General features: G+C 36.1%; 8 protein-coding genes and 1 pseudogene across 8 annotated transcripts; 4 read left to right on the forward strand and 5 right to left on the reverse strand.

Annotated features, from left to right (window-relative positions):
* Nucleotides 1-197: 197 nt before the first annotated feature.
* LOC108856166 (uncharacterized) lies at nt 198-3,286 on the reverse strand. Its single transcript, XM_018629903.2, has 9 exons — nt 3,007-3,286; nt 2,730-2,936; nt 2,521-2,618; nt 1,987-2,056; nt 1,723-1,911; nt 1,371-1,627; nt 1,193-1,283; nt 886-1,096; nt 198-598 (listed from the first exon to the last, which is right to left on the reverse strand). Exons 1-9 carry the CDS (start codon nt 3,163-3,165, stop codon nt 378-380), a joined length of 1,503 nt encoding a protein of 500 aa, XP_018485405.2. The 5' UTR covers nt 3,166-3,286; the 3' UTR covers nt 198-377.
* Nucleotides 3,287-5,342: 2,056 nt separating this feature from the next.
* Nucleotides 5,343-6,352, forward strand: LOC130494971 (uncharacterized). The gene is made up of 5 exons (XM_056985855.1): nt 5,343-5,577; nt 5,655-5,709; nt 5,790-5,948; nt 6,027-6,234; nt 6,327-6,352. Exons 1-5 carry the CDS (start codon nt 5,513-5,515, stop codon nt 6,350-6,352), a joined length of 513 nt encoding a protein of 170 aa, XP_056841835.1. The 5' UTR covers nt 5,343-5,512.
* LOC108858786 (uncharacterized) lies at nt 6,331-7,274 on the forward strand. Its single transcript, XM_018632658.2, has 5 exons — nt 6,331-6,471; nt 6,557-6,693; nt 6,785-6,865; nt 6,955-7,032; nt 7,105-7,274. The coding sequence occupies exons 1-5, from the start codon at nt 6,384-6,386 to the stop codon at nt 7,162-7,164; spliced, it is 444 nt and encodes a 147-aa protein (XP_018488160.2). The 5' UTR covers nt 6,331-6,383; the 3' UTR covers nt 7,165-7,274.
* Nucleotides 7,275-10,109: 2,835 nt separating this feature from the next.
* On the reverse strand, nt 10,110-13,321 carry LOC108858787 (pollen-specific leucine-rich repeat extensin-like protein 3). The gene is given in 3 exon segments (XM_056985856.1): nt 10,110-13,038; nt 13,040-13,078; nt 13,289-13,321. Coding segments are annotated over 3 exon segments (2,808 nt in total). The 3' UTR covers nt 10,110-10,302.
* Nucleotides 13,321-14,257, reverse strand: LOC108856618 (CCG-binding protein 1). The gene is made up of 2 exons (XM_018630465.2): nt 13,965-14,257; nt 13,321-13,814 (listed from the first exon to the last, which is right to left on the reverse strand). Exons 1-2 carry the CDS (start codon nt 14,173-14,175, stop codon nt 13,423-13,425), a joined length of 603 nt encoding a protein of 200 aa, XP_018485967.1. The 5' UTR covers nt 14,176-14,257; the 3' UTR covers nt 13,321-13,422.
* A 1,333-nt stretch (nt 14,258-15,590) lies between these two features.
* LOC108856498 (uncharacterized) lies at nt 15,591-19,384 on the reverse strand (annotated as a pseudogene).
* Nucleotides 19,385-19,530: 146 nt separating this feature from the next.
* LOC108856501 (uncharacterized) lies at nt 19,531-20,087 on the forward strand. The gene has a single exon (XM_018630310.2). It carries the CDS (start codon nt 19,635-19,637, stop codon nt 19,857-19,859), a length of 225 nt encoding a protein of 74 aa, XP_018485812.1. The 5' UTR covers nt 19,531-19,634; the 3' UTR covers nt 19,860-20,087.
* Nucleotides 20,088-21,577: 1,490 nt separating this feature from the next.
* Nucleotides 21,578-22,746, forward strand: LOC108856630 (cold-regulated 413 plasma membrane protein 1). The gene is made up of 4 exons (XM_018630480.2): nt 21,578-21,893; nt 21,974-22,081; nt 22,164-22,234; nt 22,320-22,746. Exons 1-4 carry the CDS (start codon nt 21,724-21,726, stop codon nt 22,562-22,564), a joined length of 594 nt encoding a protein of 197 aa, XP_018485982.1. The 5' UTR covers nt 21,578-21,723; the 3' UTR covers nt 22,565-22,746.
* Nucleotides 22,662-25,278, reverse strand: LOC108860968 (indole-3-acetic acid-amido synthetase GH3.10-like). Its single transcript, XM_018634800.2, has 4 exons — nt 24,836-25,278; nt 24,641-24,742; nt 23,746-24,575; nt 22,662-23,520 (listed from the first exon to the last, which is right to left on the reverse strand). The coding sequence occupies exons 1-4, from the start codon at nt 25,141-25,143 to the stop codon at nt 22,982-22,984; spliced, it is 1,779 nt and encodes a 592-aa protein (XP_018490302.2). The 5' UTR covers nt 25,144-25,278; the 3' UTR covers nt 22,662-22,981.
* Nucleotides 25,279-25,554: the final 276 nt, after the last annotated feature.

A 25,554-nucleotide genomic window follows, 5' to 3' on the forward strand; every position in this document is an offset into this window, starting at 1 on the left:
ATCTTTCTGATTGTCTCCAATTCCTCATTCGATCTCTTGTTGATAATTTGTCTCCTATCGCCATTTTCATATTATCACAGCAAACTTAAGTATTGAAAGCAATGTTTATAGATCAATAGAAGGATTAAATGAACGTCCAAGCAACAAAAGTTTGGAAGTAACACTCAAAAATAAAAATAAAACTAATCTATCTACCCTTGTTTTAATGTTTGGTTTCCAGATTTTATCAAACTTTTCAAAGATCCAAACAACATAGAAGTAGGACTAAAGTTGAAGCAAACAGACCATAAGATCAACTAGCAAAACAGACAATATCTACAAAGAAAGAAGGAAACATACAAATAACTGAATAAGAACAATCCGACTCTCTTATTATATTAAGAAGAGGGCATTGAGGTAGATATCACGACATAGGATAGGTACTGAAGTCCTTCCTGGATCTTTGTGATGGCTGTGGTTTGGTCGGAGCGAAGACTATCATTAAAAGTGTTTGCCTTTTCCTCCATGGTTGATGTTTTCAGTAGATTATCTTTGGAATCATCATCAGTGGAAGCTCCTTTGATCGCAGCTGAGTATGTTTCAGATACATCTGATATACCTGCAATGTGGAAAATAGTATTTTAGTTTTCTCAATATCACAGACAAGTATTTACGTGGAGGACCCAATACCAAGTACATTTATGCTAAGTACCCCCCTTCAGAGTAGAATAATTGTCTTCTGTTTTGTTTTGGGTTATTCAGTAGAAAAGATGTTCCTTGTACCTTCTAATATAACAAATGAGATACTACTACCCTTACATATGATGATTCTGGCAACCCAGTATCCACAGTATGAAATGCGATTGCAATTATAAGCCCAAGTAAGTTGAGAAATTATGGACCAACCTGTTATAAAACTGTTGGAAACTGCTTCAACGTATCCAGCCATCGATTCTGCTTTGCCTTTAATCAGCTTAGCTTTTTCAGTAGGATCCTCTGGCCACTCGATTTTCAGAGCTTCGGTGTCTTCATCCTGAACTTTGTTGGCATGAGATATCATGGACTTACCGAGAATAAGTAGATGAGTAACTGCAAAACAGCACATCTCTGAAAGTCTCTGCAGAACAAAAAAAAATCATATTAGGTGCATACTGTGGTAGAGTGAACAATCTTCAATATATTGACAGCGATAAAAAGGGAACACTCTTCGCACATGAACTCCTTCTGAGTGAAGAGATTCAAGCCTGCCACCAGTCCGCTGGATCATATCGTTTATGCTTAGTCCAGTTAAAGCGTTTGTGAACCTAAATACATCAAAAGTGACGAGCAAATTAGAAAAAAAAAGGATCAAAGTCAAATATACTGACACATAAGGAAATACTCATGATTACCCAGCAGCCATATCAGCAGCTTGGCTGACGCTCGAGTTATGTAAATTCTTCATGTCATCATCACTGCCTTCAGTTTCGGTATCTATTTTCTTCCCTTTGTCAGACTCTACTTTAATTTCATTCATTTCAGCAGCGAAGCTAAACAGCTGCTGGATCTGTTTGAGCTTCTCGTCATACATCGATTTCTCATCTTGTGACAGTTTCCCCTTTCTCCTGTTGAACAACAGAGTATAGTGGCTTGACAATGCTTCCAGTTCCTGAAATCAACACATATAAAAGAATGACGGAAACAATATAAATGATCCAAAACATACAATTTGACAGGTGATTTTTTGTTGAAAAAGTATCTCACCTCAAGCTGCTCAGGACCACCATAAATGTAAAAGCATCGATCAAATGTCACTTCCTCAATAGTTTGATCCTTAAAGCCTTCCCCGTTCTTGTCAACTCCAAGACCAGTCTCTGTAATCAACAAATCCATAGTCTCCTTGCCCACAAACTCAAGAACTTGCATTCCTTTGGCAGTTAATGCTTTTCCCGTCTGCAGATGAGAAGCAAGTGTTAAACGAAACGTGAAGCTAAACAAATACAGAAGAGGACACAAACAAGCACAAACCTCCAATAGAGACGGAGCATCAGATCCAGCTTCCCTAGGCGAAGAACCTTGCTGGACACTGTTTTCAAGCCTACAAAAGAGACAATGCGGCATCAATAACTTGAACTGTCTTTTCCTAGGAAAAGCAGTCTCTATTAAAGAAACACAAGACCTCTGGGTTCGTTAAGCTACCACATCTAAGAAAAAAAGTGAATTATTATCTTCAGCAAATGACACAAATAGCCTACCCAGCGTTTTATTGGTGATGGAGAACCAATGGAGCAAGCAAAGTTACCAGAACAAGAATCCATTAAATTACATAAATTGAGTATGTTCATGGTGTTATTAAGTCCGCCAGGTATTAATTGCTTAGAGCCTCCGAAACTGAAGTAAGTAATATACGATTCACACTTTCCTTAAGAAACATGGATAAATCCTTTAAGTTACAACAGTGGGACTAAAGCGTATTTCCATTTCCATTCACAAAGTTAGAACAGACTAAATAGTGAAAGCCTTGGAGTTAAACAAAGAGAAAAAAAATAGAAAGAAACATACTTTTGCACCAAACTAGTGCCTCCTTTTAATGCATTCCCTAGTGCCAGCCAAGCTCCAGAAGTAAAACTCTCCACTGAATCATCTAAAACCTTCAAACCCTGAAAAAAAAAAGATAACACCCGTAGCTACTTAAATTCTAAGCAAATAAGGAATAATGGCTTGAGCTAACGACAATATTAGATGGAGAGTGGCTTCTGCATAAAACTCACCTGGCTAAGAAGTGACTCTTCACTTGCATCCTCCAACTTAGCTAAAGCCAACTTCTTTAACTTGTGACTCTCATCATCATCATCATCATCACTATCCTGCTCTGTATCATCACCCTTCTCTTCTTCCTTGGCAGAAGATTCCGAGTCTTCATCGCCTTCCTGCATATCCGCAATGCTTTTCGCTGCTTTCTCCGCCACTGCTGCAGCCTACAATGAGAAGAAGAAAAATCAAATCAGAGACTGAATGTGTGGATCAGATTAGGTCAAAGTCCATTACATTGCGAGATATATCCTGGGCAGCTTTCTGAAGATCGGAGAGCACGGAGAAGCCGGAAAACCCCCATCCCCATCCACCGGCGTTCTGAGGCGGCGATTCCTCTCTCTGAATCGGTTCTTTCTCCCCCTCCTCGTGCGATTGTTTGTCATCTTCCTCCATCGATTTCGAGATCCAAATTAGGGTTTTCGAAGCAAATGAATGAGATAGTAACAAAGGGGGTTCGAATCGAAAACTGTATTTCGGTTAGATGAGTGAAGCAGTCTCAGACTTCACCATTTGTTTATACCTTCGTCGTGCAGCAAAAACATCCCTTACAATACGCTGTCGTTTTCGGTGTATTTTATGGTTTTAGACAGTAATTATCTTTCTTCCTTTAGCCCAATAATTTATTCTTTGGAGTTTGGCCCAACAGCTTTATTTTCTTTCTTTCCATTGATTTTTTCTCTACTTTCCATTGTTTTTCTTTTTGGTTTTCTCTAGGTGAAGAATGATCCACCACCATGCCTAAAATATTGTGAGTGGGTGTGGTGTAAGTACTTGCCAATTTTTGGTTATTAGCTATTTGAATTGATTTGTCCAAATAATTCCGTTTAATATTTATATTTGACTTACTTGTAAGTTGTAACGAGTATTTTATTTTATCAAATACTTGCAAAAGATTGATATTCATAAGTTACTTAGACTTATCTTGTTACTTATCATATCAAGTATTTTTCTCATGATTACCTAGAAGGTAACATACAATTACATGCAAAAAAGATAAACATTCCAATTTCAACATCCAGAAATCATATAAATACTCAAAGAAGTAGACAAAAATAAAAATAAGCATTCGAGATATTGGAAAAACACATGAAACTCATAGTTCTTCCATTTTGTTGTAATGCTCCATTTTATTTTGATGCTCTATATGTTGGCAAGGGAAGGTAAATAGTAAATGTGGAATTTGAATTTTTACAAGAGAAATACGAGCTTTATTATCTTATTTAGTAATGGGATGTATAGTATATTAAACCGATATTGATATTAACTTTTAGTCATTATCTGAAAGTGATTTTTTAAAATTTTGTTTAGATGTCATCAACATATTCAGTTTCATCAGAAAAATATAACATAGTTTATTAAAAAATATGACATGGTTTGAAGTTAATTGTGACAAAGAAAATTATATTAAATGTTGATTTAAATTTTGGTAAATTTTTTAGACATGGTAATAACTTATGAATCGCCATTAAAGTAAATATATTCAATATAACATTAAATAATATATAGTAAAACATAAAAGATTTAAAAAATCAAAATATTATTTCATTCTATTTTTGTAATATACAAATTTTATTTCTAAAAAGGTTCTTCAAACTTTTATGCAGTTTTTAAAAAACAATTATAAATTTCTATTCATAATACTATTCATAATACTTTTAGAAATACTATTTAGTTTTACTTTTTGAAAATTATAAAAGTTTTATATCTAAGAGCTTTTTCTTCTAATTTATACAATTTGATTTAATATATTTTAACCACAAGAAATAGAAAAATTTGTCCAAGATTACAATTTTAAATATATACATCTATTCATAAATATAATTTTAAATTTATGCTTAACTAAATAAAAATAAAAAAATTGGTAAAATAAAATATTATTAATAAAGTATTTTAATTTAATATAATTTTTAATATTTATTGTTGTTCATCATGCTGGAAAATACTTAGTTATAGTGGATGAAAAAGACAAATATTATTTTGCAAATAGCCAAAAAATTATTTTGTAATGAATAACGAAACAAATACCGAAAAATAAAATGATATTTTATACTTGGCTAATTTTTGGAAATATTGAAATTTATTAACTTACAACTCGTCTTGCTAATGCTAATGGTGTAACTGGTAGCCAAGATTATGAATGTTATGAACAAAAAGAATCATAAAAAATGGAATGAACGTCAACGGAATAGTAGAAGTTACGGAATAAAAAATATGGGATTCCATTCCATCTCATTCCATCATTCATAAACATTTTTAATCATGAATGTTTTATAATTACGTTCCATTTTTTTCATCTATTCCAAAAGGAATTAGTGGAATGACATTTGATTTTTATTCCATTTAAATGGTAAAAAAAATTTGGAATCAGTCGGAATAAGTCATTCCATGCATATGCAGTTTTATTCCAAAAATTGGTAATCCAGTTACACCCTAAGTATTACATTTCAAGGTGGGTACGGTCAAATCATAAGTGTAAAGAATTTAGGAGATGGATGGTGGTGTCTTGTGGCACATCTCCAATTTTCGCGCGCTCTTTTCTTAACAAACCACGTGACCCTCACGTGGGAGAAACCTAACAGACTCTGACCCTTCAAATCCTTAGCCTTTTCGTCTTCTCTTCAAAAGCTTCCCCTTATTTCTCTGTTTCCCGAGAAAATCCAGAGAGATAGTAAAGACGCCATCGTTTATTTTTCTCCAAGATTCAGCAGTAAAGTTCGCCGGTTCATCATCGAAAGTGGAGATGGAGTCATCAAAGGTTGATCAAGAAGCCGGGAAAGTCGAAGAAACATACCAGAAAGTTGATACGTGAGTAGTAAAATCAAACTCCTCCTTTCTCTCCATAGAATCTCTCCGATAATCATCTTTAACTATCTGTTGTTCAGAGAATCAGAAGAAGCGAACGTCACTCGTGTTCTAGCTCTTGATATGATACTCAAGGTGGTTTTATTTTTCAACCGTAACAAAGAATCTTATAAATACGATCAAAAAGTTTCTCAAGAATGTGATTGTTGTTGCAGTCTCTGTTGAAGATTAGCGTCTTCTTGAGCGATTTTATGCTGGAGTTTTGTCAAGAAACACATCACAGCTTCACAGAAGACGGTGAATACGCCGTTCCTCCTTCGACCCAACTTCGTGATTTTCTTCTCAACAATCTAAACGTCACTCATCATCCTCTGGTCTGAGTCTCTGACCTCTGAAACACTTTCGTCTCTGTTGTTAGTTTTCTCTTTAATCTTCATTTTTTTACTATTCAGGAAGCAAACGGTGTGTTCGAACTCCTGGTAACCGTCTTGGAGCTTTTACCTCTGTGGAGAAGTGTAAACGAACCTCTGAGTTCCAAGTTTGAAGTATACGAAGCGGCGAAAAAGATTTGTAACCGATGCAAATTGGTTACGGAATATCCGGTTGAACGTTCTTACGGTCTGATCGTGGTTGCTAGTTCACTCAGGGAAATCAAGGCAAGTCAAACTTTTCATTATTACTATTATTATTATCTAAGCGTCCTTTTATCCTTTATAAATGATGCAAGAAATGTTTTTTGGTTTTCATCACAGTCTGCATTCAAGGATTTCACATTTGAGAACATCCTTAAGGCTATCAGAATCGCCTTGATGATGATGCCTTGTGACAAGGAAGGATGTGGGAAACAAAACTATGTTGAGCGTGTGATCAATAAACTTCCATCTGTTTTCACTATTGGTAAGAGCTTAACAAAGTGTATTTGGTTTATTATGTAGACATCCACAACATAATGCACCTTTTTTTCTAAATGGAATTGTTTTAGGTCTAGAGTGGGAGGACAACGAGACTGAAGAAGATATATTTTCGACCACTTCTGTTCTGGCTACTGAAATTGATATTAGTGAGATTTTCAAATACGAAGGTGACAGTTTATTCACTAATTACCGTCTTGTGTCCATGGTAAGTATCTGATTCCTTGAGTTCCATTTGTTTTTTTTTTTATATTGAAGATTATGTTACAAGAAACAACTCTAAATGTTGAAATATTCAGGTTTGCTGGCTTGGGGATCAGTACAGTTGCATAGCTTATGAAAACAGAGGCTGGGTCATACATATTGGTACTGAGAATGAGGTCAAGCAGCAAGTTTCTTGATATGTGACTTGTTTTTATCTTGGATTTTGTAAAACTTGAACTGAGTGAGGTGTGTTGCTTTTATACAGGTTATCGGAGATTGGAACAGAGTTCTCAGCATTTTTGCAAAACTGAAGATTCGACCAGAGATTCTGTTTTTCGAAAACGTAAGGCTCCTAGAACTGCATGCTTGCTTATGTTTTTGTGGGTGTTCTCAGTTCCTTCAACTTGAATGGCAGGTGATGGGGAGAGACCAGATTGTGTCCGGGAACTTGGGATCAATTTCTGAAGACCAATAAAATCTTTTTTTTTTCTAATGGTGTAGAGAAGGGATTTGATGTATATTCAAAACTTTAGAATCAATGCTTTGGAGGTTAAAACGTTGTGACTCGATTTTTCTTTTCTCGTCAGCTCAAATTCAACATCTTGATTGATATGATCACTGAATAAAGTACCAAATTTCAAAACAAGGTTAAGTTTGCTTCGCTATAATGCATTTCGGTAAGCTTGTGAAGATGATCATAGAGAGTACAGCTCGCAGATTTAGTTAGTTTTGTGGTAGTTGTTCAGTTCCTCTAGTGAAAGCTTTATTTATCACTTGAACGAAGTTGATATGGGCTATTTTTGTCATAAAATGAATGAAAATCATAAACTTCGGCTAAATTTCTGTTAACCAAAACTTCACTACATTGTAATTTACAATGTTCTAAAACTCATTACACACTCGTTATATAGTAGATGATTTAACGCCTGATCATATATGCGGATGCTTAAATAGAGCTTAGCCAGATATATATATATATATATTAGAAAAGTGAACGTATAATGTCTTCAAACATAACTTCTATATATAATAATATTATTTAACATAAATAAATAGTTTCAAATTAAAAACTAAACATTTTAAATATACAAGATGATAAATATACGAATTTAATTATTTTGTTAGCAACTAAACTAATAGCTATAATCATATAAATACATAAAATAAATAGTGATGACAAAAAACATAAAATCAGGTAGTAATTGATATAAATTATAACATTAATAAAATATAGAATAATATTAATCATTTAATGTTTGAATATTTAGTTTAAAGTCTTCCACTGTTTTATTTTTAATTATCGTTTTAGATTTATGCATATTAAAAAAAAATATGATTTTATATATTTTCAAAATAAAAACACAATTACTTATACACCTACTATATTGCAAACAATAGAAAAACAAATGGTAGAATCTCATTGATAAAGTTTGCATTAAAATTATAAAGTAACAATTATTTTGAAACAAAAATTGCAACGATAATTAACTTGCAACGGATGAGGTATATATTATCAGTCTAAACTTTATCATACACATGAACTATATGAGTCTGTACAAGATATTGTTTAACATGAACAGTACAATCGATCACTGTACGACAACTTAATGCCATCTAAACCGCGTTTTGAAACACTGTAATTTTTATTAAATATGAAATACTTTATTTTATGATTTTTGACATTGACCCGAAAATTAGTAGAACCCAAATAAGATTTATGAACATTCAACATTGTGTGGTTAATCTAATAGAATCTTCTAACGAGACACCAAACACCCAATCTATTGCTATCGTGATGATTGGCAAGTACTTTAAAGTGTTAGTAAAATATTTTTGTACCTAAAATCTTCTAAACTATTAAAATTAAAGTACAAATAAATTTTAACCCAGAGTTTTCCTCAATAATTACATTTGTATGCCACTGACCTTAAACGGCGTCGTTTTGTAACATTACTAAAGCAACCTAATTAAATTTACAGCATTGATCTTAAATAATTTGATACAAAATCGACTGAACCTTAAATAATTACATGTCCGCACAATCTACATATTTTGTTTCCTATTTTTATGGCTAATTTTGAAAATCAAAAATTTTGGTTATTATGATGCTTTAATATAAAAGGAATGTATATTAAATATTTCAAAACGTATATCCTCTTTTTGATACCTTCAAATCACAACTAATTCCCTATTTAGCATATCCTTTGGGAAGTTAACTATATATATATATATATATATCTAAATCTAAATCTAAATCTAAGAATACAACTTTTAATCTTTTCTCAAAAGCTTCGTAGCGTGTTCAAGTTGTATGCTTATATTACTGGACACAAAACACATCTCAAGCGTTTGTTACATTTGATTGATTATCTTAATTGTTTTTAGATTAATATTTTAGTTGTATATAAAACAATCTTTCAAATACCCCCTCACGTATGCATCATTCAATCAAGTTCAAAACCAATCAAATAAAGTTAAGGCGTTAGTTCTATTGCAGTTCTAATTGAGCTTCTACATTAATTTTATCAAATAAACTAATGATTTGAGGTGTGTTCAAAAAAAAAAAAAACTAATGATATGATAATATAAAAGTTGAACTTTTAGATGTTAACTTTTTACTATTTTTTATATTTTCAAATATTTTAGACAACTTTAAAATAACTTATATTTTTAATATTAACTCTGAAAATAGCTAATATATTCACATATATAAATATGATTCAAATATATTCGAATACTCGAAATATTTTGTTGGATTATGTTTGGTTCTGAATCTCTAGATATCAAAATTGTAAATTCGTTTGGATATTTAACCAGTTTTGATTCGATTTTGGTAATACTTTCAGATTATTTAAACGAAGAGTTGAAATTATAATTTCCATGAATTATTTGTACAATAAAAATGAAAATATTTTTTGAAGCCGATAAAAATAAATATTTTTGACATTGATTTAATGGAGAATTGAATGAAATATATTTAATTCAAATTTAATTTAAGAAAACACATTAATCTAAAAGATAAAGCATTAAAATATGCAGTATTATTTAATTTTCAGTGACATGACATTGTAAATAAAGTAAAACAAAAGTTACAAATAAATATTACATTTAAAAAAAACAAATATCAGTCAATATAAAAGTTAAATGAAACACCCGAGCGGGCGCTCGGGTACAAATTCTAGTTCTTTTTAAGGCACATACCAATTATGCTTTAGAAAGATCTTTTCAAGATATGAAAAAAAATGGATATACGCTGACGACTGGTAACCTCTCGTTGTGATGATCATGCTTATTGGATACATTAATATTCAGTTCACCTAATATCGAGTTTGGAAACTGTAGTCTGTAGATTCTAAGATACCATCATCGTGAAACGGCCATAACACAAGAGAAGAAGCATAACAACCTTTCCGTATCAAAATGTAAATTTTTTCATGTACCAAAAAAGATGTTAGTTGTTACTACACGAATTTCATATATGATTCCTGGTAAGGAGTTAATGCTACTTCGATACATTGCCATCATTTTTTCTTCTTTTGTCTTCCTCAAGTTTTCTGATATTTTTGTTTTCTCACAACGCGATTTATAATATAAAACTTAGGTCTCTCTAATATTAATAGCCCGGAAACATAGGAGGTGGTGGCGATGCATATTGGTGACCAACAAATGGTGGTATGATGAATTCATCACTTGGGGGTGGTGCTTCTATGGTTTGCGTCGGTGTTCCTGGGGGAGGAGAGTTGACCGGTGTTTGTGGTGGAGATTGAATTGGTGTTGGCGACTGTGGCGGTGGGGAGAGAACAGGTGGTGGAGGAGAGTGGACTGGTGGCGGTGGCGAATATACCGGTGGTGGTGGAGAGTATACTGGTGGAGGTGGTGAATGAACTGGTGGTGGAGGTGAATGAACTGGTGGTGGAGGAGAGTGTACCGGTGGAGGTGGTGAATTGACTGGTGGTGGCGGGGGTGGGGAATAAACGGGTGGTGGAGGTGAATGGACTGGTGGTGGAGGAGAATGTACCGGTGGTGGTGGTGAGTGGACTGGGGGTGGTGGAGAATGAACTGGAAGTTGAGGAGAAACCACTGGGGGATGTGAATGATGTGGCGGAGGCGGGCTGCGTCGGAACTTCACTGGAGACTGTTCATATGGATCATTTGGTTGTGGTGACTCTGTTGGAGATTGTGGTTTCTGAACCGGTGATGGAGGTGAATGGTCAGGTGGTGGTAGAGAATGACTCGGAAGCGGAGGAGAATCCACCGGGGGATGTGATTGATGCGACGGAGGTGGGCTGCGCCGGAACTTCACTGGAGATTGTTCATATTGATCATTTGGTTGTGGTGATTCTGTTGGAGATTGTGGTATCTGAACCGGTGATGGAGGTGAATACATTGGTGGCGAATGCTGAGGTGGATGAATCGGAGGAGAAACCATTGGGGGATGTGATTGATGTGGCGGAGGTGGGCTGCGTCTGAACTTCACTGGAGATTGTTCATATGGATCATTTGGTTGTGGTGACTCTTTCCGAGGTTGTGGTTTCTGAACAGGTGGTGGAGGTGAATACATTGGGGGTGGTGGTGAATGGACAGGTGGTGGCGGAGAATAGACCGGTGGAGGTGGAGAATGAACTGGTGGTGGCGGTGAATGGACTGGTGGAGGCGGTGGTGGTGAGTGGACTGGGGGAGGTGGAGAATGAACCGGCGGTGGTGGTGAATGGACTGGTGGTGGTGGTGAGTGGACTGGTGGGGGTGGAGAATGAACTGGTGGTGGTGGTGAATGGACTGGTGGAGGCGGTGGTGGTGAGTGGACTGGTGGAGGTGGAGAATGAACAGGTGGGGGTGGTGAGTGGACTGGTGGAGGTGGAGAATGAACTGGTGGTGGTGGTGGTGAATAGACTGGTGGAGGTGGTGAGTGGACTGGTGGAGGTGGAGAATGAACTGGGGGTGGTGGTGAATGGACTGGTGGGGGCGGTGGTGGTGAGTAGACTGGTGGGGGTGGAGAATGAACCGGTGGTGGTGGCGGGCTACGCCTGAACCTCACAGGAGACTGGTCAGACGGGTCATTTGGTTTTGGCGACTCTTTCGGTGGTTGTGGATTATGTACTGGCCGAGTTGGCACGGGTGATGGTAGCTTCGACTTCGATGGTGTAGAGGGGCTATAACCGCCACCAGCACACTTGTCCTTACTACAATCAACTGGACGACTAATCACCACCGCACATTCCTTAGCTGGCCGTTGTTTAGGCCTATCTGGCAAGCAGTTACGTGTATCATCCAATGCAATCTCTTTCTGACTACCTGGGACACACGAATCACCTTGACCGTTGAAGTAATTGTAGGCGTACGTCAAGTTAACCAACTTAGGCAACTTGCAGATATTCTCCGGCACAAACCCAGTGAGTTTATTTCCAGAGATATCAATCTCTTCGACACCAGTAAGCCCAACAAAGCTCTGCGGTAAAACACCGGTGAATGAGTTCATGCTAGCATCAAAAACGTTCACATTGGCCAGCTTCCCGATCTCTGAGGGGAAACAACCTCCAAGGCGGTTGTCCTTAAAGATAATTTCGTTAAGATTCTTCATGTTTCCAATACTTTTAGGGACACAACCGTTGAATTTGTTGTGAGCGAAGGTCACGACAGAAGCCGAGGATTCTCCAAGAGACTCAGGAATGGTGGAAGTGAATCTATTGTTGTTCAAGAAAATGGCATCAAGATCCTTCTTGAAAAGCTGATGAGGGACTTGACCTTCGAAATCATTGAACCTCAGGTCGATGAATTTAACAGCCGGCCACGAAAGGACAACCGAAGGGAAAGGTCCGACAAAACGGTTGTTGCTGACATCGAACTCGTACATTAACTTCAACCTATCGAGACTCTTGGGTATGATACCACAAAACCTGTTCGAATTCAAATGAAACATGGCCACATCCGTCATCAAACCAAGCTCGACGGGTAAATGTCCCGCAATATCTGCACCATTAATATCTACACCGGCCACGACCGCGACGTTAGGATCATCGAGAGCTGGTGCACAAAACACGCCTGTGTAGTTACACACGTGCGGACCATTCCAGTTTCCGGTGGTGTTAAACGGGTCTGAATAGACTGCTTTTTTCCATGCCTGGAGAGCTATATAAGCTCTCTTAAGCCTGTTGTTGGCAAACGTCTCCTTGAGGTCGACCTCATACTCAATATCATCAGGAAGATCGCCGTTCTCAGGCAACGTCAAGAGCTGACGTTGCGCGATGAATGAGGCTTCTGCGTCGGTGAGTGCTAAAGCAACAGAGGAGGATAAGAAGAAGAATAGGACACAGCCCAAGGCCGCGAGAGAAAATGGAGGAGGTTTAGTCATCATGGCTTTTGATCAAAACCTTGGAAAAGACCCAAGGCTGCTTATGGAGGAGACACCAAAGGGTTAGTATTAATAAATACCAAAACTATTATTAATTTTGCATCACCCACAGTTTTTGTCCTATATTTAGAAGACTTGTTATGTTTTTGAAAGATTTTGCTTAACATTCGGAGACAGAACATTATCAAGAATAGAAATATCTTTGTAACCAAAACCAGGTACTAAAATAAGCACACGGCTTGGAAACAACTTTATCATCGAACCATTCAAGATCATCACACATTGACAACTATATTTTATAGGCATTATGAAGATATATTACAAAAACAGATATATTACAATAATTATATGTACATAGAAGTAAAACTGTGTGAGATGGATTCTTCAGTCTGTTTCGTGGTCCGGAGGGTGAGAGAACCAAGCAGGGATGGTTCCTTTGGCTCTAAGCAATCTTGTGAAAGCAGAATCTGGCATTCTTGATTTCTCTTCTTCTTCCAATTCTTGTTGAGATTTTGGTAAACCATCAGGAACATGAACGTGAAGTTTCGTCGCATCTGTATCTGATTCCTCTCTAACCTCTAAACCATTCTTGGTTTTGCTTTCCTTCTCCATCGAAGAAATTCCATGTAAACACCCGATTAGCGATTTCACACCGCCTGCTTGCAAGATTAGATTCTCAACTTCCACCTTTGGCTTCTCTTTCTCAAGGTCCTTGAGTTCAAAGTAAGCTCTCCAGCAGCTGTAAGAGTCATCACCTTCGAGTTTACAACAGTAATCTGAAACCGAACAAAAAAAAACGTCTCAATCATCTAATAACATTCACAAGTAGATATTTCATTTCATATTATTCTCAACGACATCTTCATATGTAACACATCCAAGAACAGAATAAGAAACGTTTTTATTGGTCGGTAAAAAATATGTACCTGAGAGTTCGGTCTCGGTTTTTTCTATTAATGGGGGATCTTGAAGAACACGGTCGAACTGTCCGCGGCTGAAGAGCTCAAGCTTAGGAACGTCTCTCGTGCTTGAACACCTGACCACCGGGAAACAAGACTTCGACGTTTGGACGAACTTAGGCTTGCCGTGAAACTCTATAGGGAGAGGAAACGGTCGAAGAGTAACAGACTTTATCATCTTCACTGAAAGATATAATTGTTAGCAAGTAGCAAGAAAGAAGGTTGGTTTTTGAAGTTGGAGATTATGCAGAAGAGTGAAATGGATAAGGCTTGGATACTTTTTTATAGATAAAAGGGAAAAAGGCAAATTGAATTATTAATATGGCCCATAGATTAAGCGCCGTTGATATGATTTTGTGTATATTCATAATATAAGATAAGGTTGTATAAATATCACTTTGATTGGTCCCCACGCCCAAAATATCTTAAACCAAAAGGGACTTTTACCTAGTCTTACCATTTAAACCTGATCAGGATACATGTCGATAAATTTTGATGATCTGATATGTAATTCGATTTAAATTTATAAAAAAATATATTTTTTGAAAATTCAAAAAATCTATAAAATCTGTTAAAACCTAAAATAACAACATCTCTAACTACATTTTATTTTCATTTTAATACAGAGTTTAGAATAATAATATTCTAATCGTATTTTATTTTTTACACTATCATAGAAATGAGTTTACTTTATTTTTTTGTTCATCACTTTATTTTTTGTTATAAAATAGAATACCATTAGAATATATCATAATTTTATTATAAAATAGAATACCATTAGAATATACCATAATTTTATTACAGAATTAATCTATTTTAGATTGAAAAATAGAATGAACCTAATAACCACATTGACTTGAACCAATTTGATTAGTTTTGTCATTTCTGTCTTTCTTTTGGGGTTCTTTAGAGATATTCTTTCATGTCTATAAGAAAAACAAGTGTTGGTATCAATTTTTCTGAGTTCTTTTTGGTATACAACAATGACATGTATGGAAATTGCACAAAACGAAGCTAGAACAAGAACAAAACTGTTTACAATGTGATTTCAACATCTGCAAATTTTTCTCGCAAGATGCATCACCCGATACATCCATATCTGCTAATTTTAGTGGGAGGATTGATATGATGGTGTCGAGCTATTCCAAAGATGTTAGCTTGTTCTTGGTTTTGCATAGCTTGGTTCTTCTTTGAATACGATATAAAAGCGTGTCGCTTCCATCTACACATGCAGAGTGCGCCACAACCACTGAGCCATTATTCCATGAATGTCATGTGCATCCTTTATTCCTAACTTCCAAACCAAGAGACCGAAGAAGATGTTGTGTTTGCAAAACGTCAACACATTCTACCACAACAAGTGAAACATTAAATTGATTAAATGCGACTTTTCTTTATGTTTCAAGTGTCCTGCTTTATCTCAGTAGCTGATGTATAACAGTATAAGCATATGCTTACTCTTACTATCATTGTCTCGACCACTTATCTTCAATTGTAACCAGCGATGTCCATACAAAATTGTTTTTTTTTGTATATATTGTCGATTAATATTTTGTTCCACGACTTGTGTTCGTGTAACTAAATAGCTCTTGTTGAAAATATATTATTGAGTTTGTATTCTGCTATCTGATCCATAGAAATATAATTTTTTTGTTTGGAAAACTTGGAGGGCAAGTTATTTGTTTAGGCCATGGAAGTTAAAAACCCCTACTTAGAAACCTCAATTACATAGTACCTGTGCTTCTCTGCATTACACTTTGTCTCTCTTACAGAAGCACTCCACTTAGAGAATTAACAGCATTTGCGTAGAGGTCGGCAAGAGAGTACTGCCTCAGATTCTTCACCTCGTACCATGAGTTCAATGACTCAAGGTTCATGTCTGTCCCCGAAAACGCCACCTGTATCCCGATGTTGCAATTAGCCTCACCACCTCCATTACCCTTGCATTTTGATGTTGGAACCGCACAATCCGTCCCATTCAGACACACGGAAGAAGATCCTCCTTTGCACGAGTCGCATCCGAAGTTGTTCCAGAACAGATTCTGCAACACTCCCTTCTGAAACTCCAGCACCTGCCAAAAAACAGTTTTCAAGTTCAGCGATTCAAATGCTCTATTATTGTTATGTTGTTTGTTTGAAAAGAGATTTAATCATTACAAGTGTGAACGATGTGATGGTGTGGCTTCCATCAGCGACCTTCACAGGATAAGATCTTGCTGCGTATTTCGAGCCTGCGAACCCAACCATGTGTCCTCCTGCTTCACTCTTTTTTCACAAGACAACAACAATAAACATCCCAAATAATTCGTTAGTTTTTTTTTTGTGGTTGTGTCTCGTTGAGATTAACGTCATCATATAGCCAGAGAGATACTTACCGGGTTAAACTTACTTGTGTCGATGGAGAGAAGAGAAATCTCGTCCACCTTAGGTCTAAAAAGCGCCAGCTCCGCCTTTTTCGCAGCTAAACCAAGACGAGAATCGCAAGGGGAAAGCTGGATTTGGTCAAGGAAGAAAGCTTCTTTGCTTGAGATTGCAACACCTACGGTGAAACCATCTCCTTTGCTTATTTGAGTGTCTGAACATGGACTGTACACCACGTTATTGTCTAATGCCCCAACCAAAACATCAACCATCACCATCAACAACATGATGGTCGTAGTGACCTTTCCTAGGGTTGATAGTTTAACCATTCTCAGAGATCGTTAGATTGATGATGTTATGAAAAAAGGATAAGAATCAGAATGAGAATGTTTCAAGGGTGAGCTTTTTCTGGGTTTAGGAGGATCCTTCAGAGGAAAGGAAATGATGGAGTTAAGACGCACCAAACGGTTACTTCGGCTGTAAAAATGGATCTGTCTCCATTTCTTTTCTTTTTGGAAAACACTAATTGTTTGGATCTCTCCTTAAATTAGTAAATTTCTTATTAACAGAAAAGTAATTGAATGTATTTGCTATTGTTGGTAAATGATGTATACTCCTTTCTGCTTCTTGGTAAAACTGAGCTGTTTTATTTGCCATATTCTCTAGTGAATTGAAAAAATACAATTTGGTCCAAACAATTAGTCTGCAAAGGGTTGCCTCCATCACAACAGTCTTAAAAAGAGATTTAGATTGTCATTTAGACAAGTTAAACATGTAATATAACATATGAAATAATATTATTTACAAATACCAAATTTTATGATATAATATATCAATGAGTTATCTTAGTTTATACATAATACTTTTATTAGTTTATTATTATAAGTTTTTGCAGTTCAAAAAGTAATCACCATAGGCTAGTCTAGAGACAGTAACTAGGAATTTTGAACACTGCTTTTTTTTTTGTGCACAAGAACTAGGCCTAACAAGAACACTGCTACTAATAAGATTTTATGAGCTAGATGGGACTGAGAAATCTCTTTGCTTTGGATCTCAATAATCTACTAACTAAACGGAGAAAAAGTGAGTATCACTGGTGACAGAGCTGTGTTTTATCATTCAGCTTCCTCATCTCAAACTCCAAAACAGCCAAGAAAAGAAAAGGCAATGTAGCCGTACAATCCTTTTCCAAACCAATCAGTTTAAAAATAATATCAGGATCAAATGTGTAAGAAAACACCAAGAATTGGGTTCAATAATCATATGCATAAGCAGCAAGACAAGACCTCTGTTTCTCTGTTAACTTTTATAAGTGGTTAGTATCAAAACCCCTAATCTAGGAACGGTGACACACTTTCATAATATATGATTTCCAAAACTATTCCGTAACAGCATGCGATCTCTCTCCTACTGCTCTTGAACACTCTTTCTACTCGATTCCATCACAATCTGCAAAGATGCAGCAAATTCTCACATAAGTAAATCTTATAAGAAGTTCTAAAATTACGAACTTCAACAAACAAGTCTACTCATTTACACCTCTTAATTGCAAGAAAAATACTAGTACCAGTACCAACAAGCTCAAGCATCAAAACAGATAACAATCAAATCAACAAACTCAACTATTCAATCAAAGTTTCTACTTTTGACACACAATTTCAAAATCGCTGAATCTAAAAAAATCGGATCGGAAGATTTTTACCTCAAGCGACGGCGACGGGTTGGCTGCTTTTAGGCTGGTTATTATTCGAATTGTTCTGAAAATCCTCCATGTTGTAGATGACGGTGATGTAGAGGGAGCAGCTTGGGCAATTCGCGATCTCTTCGCCGAGACGCAGATCCTCCTTGGTGATCTGGAACAGATCGCCACAGGGGCAAGGGTACGTGTACGCCTTCATCTCTTCGTTCCACTCCATATCCTCTATCTCCACATCGTCGTACGACATCGCTAACCCAAGCCCGAAGTTTGAAAAAACTTTGTTCCTTCTCCGGCGGAAATTAGGGCACTGCGTATCTGAGCTCCGCCGCCGCGTTGAATGTGTTTATATTCGAAAGAGTTGATGACCGAAGCGAGAGATATATTTTTTTATTTAGTCCACAACTTTATGAACTTTTAACAAAAGACCTCAGACGTATTGAAAATTATATTTTTAAGTCAACTGAAAAAATGTAAAAGAAAATTCTCGGGGGCTTCTTTCGATAGAGCTCAGATTTGCTCCTAACCTTTCAGACGAAGCACGACGTTACTGGGGACAGTTTTGCATATTTAGTATCACATTCTAATATCTAAATAACAGAGTATGAACACTCTCAGTTATTGTTTGAACCAAAATATTTGTGACTTCAGTTTCAAACTACTTTTCAATGAAACAAACGTGTAATTTTAGCAATAAGACAAAAGGAACCACGAAGAAATGGATAATAAGAGATAAGAATCCAACTCAGATGACAATCATTCACCAAACTAACTAGCTCCAAGTGGGGTTTGAAGAAAAAGTAATCATGGAATAAGATAAGAAGCACATTAGGTATGGCCCAGACCATATCCAATTGCTACGAATCAGCTCGATTTTCATTTTGTATTATCATCTTAAGAGATAGAAACATATTACCAATTAATGACAGGTCACCCCTGAAAGAAACAGTATCAGCAAACAACTAGAATACAGTTTTACCATTTGAGTAAATAAGCAAAAAAAAAGCTTAAAAAAAATCCGACCTGCCGGAATCCAACCAGCAACCTAAAAATTTGCTGTCACAGATTACAGTCTTCCCCTCGCTCTAATTATTAGTTAACAACTAAGCTAAGGTCCGTTGCTGAAATCTGTGAACAAGCAAGCCCTTAATATCTATAAACATTTCTTGAAACGTGTCGTTTGTTTTGCTTTTTCTTTTGGTCAGTGAAACGTCTTTTATTTGCATAACTTGGAAAATTCAAGATACTTTTGATGACTTGGCCGGCTATTTAGATGAATACGTTGTACATATCTCAAAAATACAACTCTTCTTGACTTGCAATATTGGAAGGATGTACATATCTCAAAAAGACAACTCGTCTTGACTTTGTATTATTGGATGCTGTCCAAGTGTAAACCCCACCACCACCAAGATGTCCACTTTTTCTCTCTTCTTGATCAAGAACGTACAATTATATGAACACTCATCAAACTTGCTATGATTTTCTATGTAAAAATACTAAAAAGTCCCCTCTTTTCATTATCTACATAAAGCTCAAAGCGTCTCTCTCTTAATTTCATACTGGAATCAACAAGAAGAATGGCAAAAGCTATGGAGCTCTGGGTTGGAGAGATGAAAAAGATGGGTGAGAAGATAAACCATAGAAACCCGTTGATGCAAAACAAGAAGAGTACATCTTCTATTGTGTCCAAACAACAACAAGGAGAAGAAGAAAGAGGAGTTGCTCAAAATGTGAGAGAAAAGGATACAACTATGTCTGAGCTCACTGTCTGTCTTCTCATGGACCGTTTTGTTCCATGGTGATCCTCCAATATAGTATTTTTTAGATCTCCCCTTTGTTGATGTTTGTTTATATATCCAGAGTTATATGTATATATATATGTATATAGATGTTGTATATGCAGTCCATGATCTTAAATTTCCATGTAAATCTATGAGGGTAATGTGTTTTGAGGGCTATAATTTGTTTTATTAGCCAATATACAGTGTTTAATTATTATAATAAAAATGATGACAGCTTTCTTTTGATAACCTCGTTATTTTGGGCGAAACCCAAACTTATTTATGTGACATGTGGAAGAACACAAACAAAAATTGAATTTCAGGATTCCAAATGGTCAATCATGATTGATATAGTAGTAAAATGGGAGAAAATTATCCATCTTTATGTAATTTAATCCACATGACAAGACGATCATGGACATTTTTTTTTGGTTAAAGACAATCACAGAGTTATTTTTACAATAGCACGACAGAGTAGCATGATGATTCTTGTTTTTTTTTTTGTCAAACACATGATGATTCTTGTTTATTTGGTTAACGGTCGCTGTTTAAGAATTCGCTATGTTATCAATCAGATTCAAAATTTCATTTAAATTTGTGGGCGTGGGATTTAGGAGTGTTCAACTCGGTAAACCAAACCAAACAACCAAAACTGAACTGAAAAAAAAAATTGTTTAGATTTGATTATACCAAACAAACCATATGTGTTTTATATAGAAACTATAGTATTAGTATATGAATATGGTTAAGTTACTAACAGATTAAACCAATTAAATCGATTTATGAACTATATAGCATGTCATAGTATTTATATTTGGTTTATTTTATTAATATAATCTCAATTTAAAGTTTTGTGGTTTACTAGTATTGTTTTGTTTAAGGTTGAAAATTATTTTGTTTTTTTTTCCTTTCCATTTCATAGATTTTACATAAATTATTAGTTATTCTCATTTTGTGTGTCCATTATTATTAGCTACCTTCGTGTGCATCAATAATTTTAAAATTTGACATTTTGTATTTTTAGTCACTGGTCTAATATCTAAATTATTAGTATTTTATTCAAAACTAGAAAATAATAATAATATAAAATAATTTAAAATTTCATAAAACAAGCAAATATCGATAACTGCTTATAAAAAGAAAATATAAAACACAAAATATTTTTTTTGTAATTTTCTTACAAATAATTCAATAAATTCATGTAGTTAAATCTTTCAATCATAATGTTCTCAGTTGATAACATAGATTATTCATCTAATCTCTTTTATAACTTGTTAAACTGCAAATAATGTTCTATCAGTTTTAGTTCCAAATTTTCTTTTGAATTTTGACAATCACTACATAATAGTCCACGTCACAATTAGTAATATCTATGTGTTTGATAACATTTTCATTTTTTTAAATAGAACTTTAATAGGTTTTTAACTTCCTCATGTGTTGATTATACAAAAAAAAACTAGTTTCGTAAGCAAATCATCACTACCAATTATGTTTAAATGACATATTTTATTTAAGAAGTTCCAAATTCAAACATGATATACCCTCAAAATATTATAACTAAAATGCTTAATAAATATTATTTTAACTATAGCTGGCACGACAATTGCTGCTTGCTTCCACCAATCAATCGCACACACTCTTAAAAGGTCTACCGCTACGTATGCCGACATGTGCAACGTCTTCATCACTGATATAGTAATCTATACTCTAAATAACTCCGTAATGGATCCATTTGCAACGTGGCACGAAGACATCCATCGATTCACTTCTATATGTTTCTAACAAGAATCACGTGTCTTTCACAACATTCATCACCATCATCTTCATTTTTCAAATCTCTAACCAGTTCTCTTTCTTGTTCCTCTGTAATCTCTCGGGCAAAGAGATGACTTTCACAGCGATGAGGAGAGACCATGGAACCCTTCAAGCTATGGTCGGATCCGATCTCAACGAGCTAGCTACCGCTGCTAAGAATCTCGTTAATCACACCTTCATGCTCACTGGTTTAGGCTTTGGGACTTCTATCCTCGAATGGATTGCTTCAATAGCCGCCATGTAATCTTTCTCTCCTCTTATATCTCTTTTCTCTTACTTCTTTTCTTTATGTTCATCTTGTTTTTTTTTTCCTTTTGCAGATACTTGTTGGTCTTGGATCGAACTAATTGGAAGACGAATATGCTCACATCACTTTTGATTCCTTACATCTTCTTCAGTCTTCCTTCCGTGATCTTTGGCCTTTTCAGGTAAAACTAACCAAAAAAAAACAAAGCTTATTCAGACAGATCGAGACATTTTTGTCTAACTCGTGTTTCTTAAATTTGACAGAGGAGATGTTGGTAAATGGATCGCGTTTGTAGCTGTTGTTGTACAACTCTTCTTCCCTAAACACTTCCGAGGTTTGTCTTCTTCACACTATCCGTTGTACAGAACAAAGACTTTTGCTCATTTTCTGATTGGCTATCTATTGTTGTTGTTGTTAAGAATGGTTTGAATTACCGGCGGCTCTGATTCTACTCATAGTGGTGGCTCCAGGACTAATCGCCGGCACATTCAGAGACAACTGGGTTGGTTTAGTCACATGCTTGTTGATCGGATGTTACTTGCTCCAAGAACATATTAGAGCTTCAGGTGGATTTAGAAACGCATTCACAAAAGCTCATGGCATCTCCAACACACTTGGGATCATTGCTCTTGTCGTCTTTCCCGTTTGGGCTCTTGCCTTTTAAGACAACTCTCTGTTTTATTTCCCATTTGTTTTTATTTATGTAATAGTGTGATGATTTGTATGATTCTGTGTCTTTCATAACTTGTCAACCAGTGTGGTTTCAGTTTCTACGCTTTTGGCCTATTCAATAAGAATGGCCATGAGGTGTTTGTTAGTGTGGATGGATTAAACTGAGATTTGTCATTTGCGATCTCTTGCCAAGTACATCGAAAACTCAAATTCTAGAAGTGTTTATGTTTGGCTTAACCTTAGCTTCATGGACTCTTTAACACCATCTAGACCAAAACATTTTCTATATAGCTCATATAGATACCCCATATTTAGACCAAAGTTTAACTTTATTATTTTATAAATCCTTGTAGAATATAGTCACTGAACCACAGAGACAAAGCACCAAACTAAATTTAAAATCTAGTCGTTAATCATAAGCCGAGCTGCGAAATATCTTGACGACAGAAGCATCAAGTATGTCAAGCATCACCGAATTGGTGGTACACCTAGGAGTCTTAAACTGGTTCAAGCTACCACATTTCCCAACAAACTTTTCGGCCACTTTCCCAAACGTGCCTCGCTCCACGACTCTCAGCTCGAGCGGTCCGATCGATTTCATACGCCTCGACACAACGTAACCATGGTCCACGAATCCAGCATCTATCTCCCTGCAGCATTCTTCGAGAGCTCTATCCTCTGCCTCTCCTCTGATCTCCCAGTAGATTATGTAACGACCGGGACTAGCTTTGACGTCTGCATGGCTCGTAAAGTCAACGACTTCGGCTTGTGTTGTTTGACTAAGAAGCTGAGACGCCTTGTCGACCACTCCCTGAAGATCCTTCTCTGTGTTCTTGTCAATGTTGATGTTTAAGATGAGTTTCCTTCTGTATATGAAACTTATCTTCGGTGTGCCGTTGTGAAAACCGGTCACCTCAACCACATCTCCTAACCTGTACCTGTAAAGACCTGAGGATACCACAAAGACTAATGATTTGAAAAGAATAAAACTAAAGTAAAGAAAATATATTATTTTATAAATTTATTGAAACTAATAATTTTATATTTAAATAGAATATATAATTCAAAATTGATAAAAGAAAATTAATAAATTATCATCAATTAAAAAAAAAATAGAACAAGGCCGAGGAAGCCTGAAAAGCTTGTCAATGCAGTGGAGATTTTTTGTTTTACCTGTGAAAGTGGTAAGAACAACCTCGTACTCATGTCCAAGTTTGACCTGAGAGAGGGGCACAGGTTTTTCTTCCACAGAGTCACGGTCACTAGGCATGTCTTGTTGATTCTGTTTTTGCCTGTGGAGTGGTATAAACTCAAAGTAACTAAAGGTGGGAACCACAGCAAAGCTCACGTCTTCAGGGGGAAGCTGAGGATCAACGTTCACGCCAATCAAACTCTCGGATGACACATAGTTCCCGCTCACCAGAGGCAAACCACCAGCGTAATGCCTCAGCTTTTTCAGGTAGGACAACATAGAACCCGTCATGATCGAGGAGACATATTTTGCAGTTGGCCATAGCTTCGGAATCAAACCGAACCATCCTAGGTTCGATTCCATCTCTACGCATATCTCTTCGATCTGAGAAGCGAGAGACGGGTTTGGTCTGATGAGAGCCAACACAGCTCTTCTCATACATGGGGATGTGATTCTTGAGCTGAGATTGCCTTCCTTGATGTCAGCACATATCTCTCTCCAGTTTTCTTCGAAAAAAGAGAATGCTTGGACAATGGTGTAGGAGAAACCAGAGGCGACGATGTCTACTTGGCTAGAGAAATGGAGACCAAGGAGGAGATGGCAATACGTGCACTGCACGAAATCGCCTCCCGAGATGACCTCTTGTGGGCTACAGGTGAAAGACTTTGTTGTCTCTTGCTTAGTTTTGAACTCTTTGCTCGCGTAGTAGAGTGTTGTGGCCGTTCCTACGCTCAGTCCACCTGGTGTCTTAGATACCTTGGCGGCATATATAAACTCAAGGATCTTCCCTCCTTCCCTTATTGGATAACACCTGCATCGCAGGAACTTTGTGAAGAAATGAACAACTCTTTTAATGGTCAAGAAATGAAAAGAAACCTTGATGTGTAAGCCGCTGATAATCTGGACATCTGAAGAATATCTTGCGTGACTTGACAAGTGAACGGAACATACTTTTGGCGCCCTTCTGTTGTTCCAGAGCTGTGTCAAAAAAAGAGAAAAGACCAATAGATTAGAGAACAGATATCACACTACAAGATGCATACATATATATTCATAAAAAAATATATATACCTGAGGGAGAGAACAGTGATGGGTTCTTTTGTGAGTAAAGGAGAAGTCTCTCCATTTGCAATTCTTTGAATATACGGATCCATATCAGCATGTGAAACAATAGGGACCAAGGAAGTAAAGACAGTTTCCAAGGTGTTATCGTCCATCTCTCCTACATCAGCAGTCCCAAGCCATTTCCTCAGATACTCCACTCCACAGTTGAGCTCAAGAATTCGACGGAGTGTCTCGCTTTGAGCTTTGCAGGCGTTCTCCGAGACATGCTCGAACCAACCAATAATGTCAGCATGTCCAGCTTCTGCTGTTTCCATTGACGATTAGCTTTTAGCGCACTGTAGTATTCGCTGAGTGCAAATGAATACCAACATATAAAGAGAGTACTATTGGTAAAAATCTTTTTTCGCAGATTTTATACTTCTATTAGTGAGACACCCATTAGATCACCTCTATCACTATAGTATCTCAAAAATCTTTTTCACAGATTTAATAATAACAATTTGATCTAGTTTTATTATGTAATTAAATTTTTTTAGATTTTTTTAGATTTAACTTCATTCTATGAATAACACTTGTAACTCAGTATCTATACAATTTTAATAATATCCTATTTGATATACTATGGGAGTATATTCAACCAGACATTTGATATGATTTATATTAATATGACAAATTTACTATTTCTTCAAATATGAAATTTAAAAAATATTTTAAAATCTAGTGTT

The sequence above is a fragment of the Raphanus sativus genome, chromosome 5 (genome assembly GCF_000801105.2).
Source record: "Raphanus sativus cultivar WK10039 chromosome 5, ASM80110v3, whole genome shotgun sequence".
Classification (NCBI taxonomy): domain Eukaryota; kingdom Viridiplantae; phylum Streptophyta; class Magnoliopsida; order Brassicales; family Brassicaceae; genus Raphanus; species Raphanus sativus.

What these genes read in the sequence shown, in the direction of transcription:
- LOC108858786 (XM_018632658.2), top strand. Translation starts at nt 6,384, where the DNA reads ATGATGATGCCTTGTGACAAGGAAGGATGTGGGAAACAAAACTATGTT. An exon ending in TCCATCTGTTTTCACTATTG is followed by an intron (nt 6,472 to 6,556) that starts GTAAGAGCTTAA and finishes GAATTGTTTTAG; the next exon opens with GTCTAGAGTGGGAGGACAAC. An exon ending in AGATTCTGTTTTTCGAAAAC is followed by an intron (nt 7,033 to 7,104) that starts GTAAGGCTCCTA and finishes CTTGAATGGCAG; the next exon opens with GTGATGGGGAGAGACCAGAT.
- LOC108856166 (XM_018629903.2), bottom strand. Translation starts at nt 3,165, where the DNA reads ATGGAGGAAGATGACAAACAATCGCACGAGGAGGGGGAGAAAGAACCG. An exon ending in CCCAGGATATATCTCGCAAT is followed by an intron (nt 2,937 to 3,006) that starts GTAATGGACTTT and finishes TTCTCATTGTAG; the next exon opens with GCTGCAGCAGTGGCGGAGAA. An exon ending in GTGGTCCTGAGCAGCTTGAG is followed by an intron (nt 1,628 to 1,722) that starts GTGAGATACTTT and finishes TGTTGATTTCAG; the next exon opens with GAACTGGAAGCATTGTCAAG.
- LOC108860968 (XM_018634800.2), bottom strand. Translation starts at nt 25,143, where the DNA reads ATGGAAACAGCAGAAGCTGGACATGCTGACATTATTGGTTGGTTCGAG. An exon ending in ATCACTGTTCTCTCCCTCAG is followed by an intron (nt 24,743 to 24,835) that starts GTATATATATTT and finishes TTTTTGACACAG; the next exon opens with CTCTGGAACAACAGAAGGGC. An exon ending in TCAGCGGCTTACACATCAAG is followed by an intron (nt 24,576 to 24,640) that starts GTTTCTTTTCAT and finishes CCTGCGATGCAG; the next exon opens with GTGTTATCCAATAAGGGAAG.
- LOC108856618 (XM_018630465.2), bottom strand. Translation starts at nt 14,175, where the DNA reads ATGATAAAGTCTGTTACTCTTCGACCGTTTCCTCTCCCTATAGAGTTT. An exon ending in AACCGAGACCGAACTCTCAG is followed by an intron (nt 13,815 to 13,964) that starts GTACATATTTTT and finishes GTTCGGTTTCAG; the next exon opens with ATTACTGTTGTAAACTCGAA.
- LOC108856501 (XM_018630310.2), top strand. Translation starts at nt 19,635, where the DNA reads ATGGCAAAAGCTATGGAGCTCTGGGTTGGAGAGATGAAAAAGATGGGT.
- LOC130494971 (XM_056985855.1), top strand. Translation starts at nt 5,513, where the DNA reads ATGGAGTCATCAAAGGTTGATCAAGAAGCCGGGAAAGTCGAAGAAACA. An exon ending in CTCTTGATATGATACTCAAG is followed by an intron (nt 5,710 to 5,789) that starts GTGGTTTTATTT and finishes TTGTTGTTGCAG; the next exon opens with TCTCTGTTGAAGATTAGCGT. An exon ending in ACGTCACTCATCATCCTCTG is followed by an intron (nt 5,949 to 6,026) that starts GTCTGAGTCTCT and finishes TTTACTATTCAG; the next exon opens with GAAGCAAACGGTGTGTTCGA.
- LOC108856630 (XM_018630480.2), top strand. Translation starts at nt 21,724, where the DNA reads ATGACTTTCACAGCGATGAGGAGAGACCATGGAACCCTTCAAGCTATG. An exon ending in ATTGCTTCAATAGCCGCCAT is followed by an intron (nt 21,894 to 21,973) that starts GTAATCTTTCTC and finishes TTCCTTTTGCAG; the next exon opens with ATACTTGTTGGTCTTGGATC. An exon ending in CTTCCCTAAACACTTCCGAG is followed by an intron (nt 22,235 to 22,319) that starts GTTTGTCTTCTT and finishes GTTGTTGTTAAG; the next exon opens with AATGGTTTGAATTACCGGCG.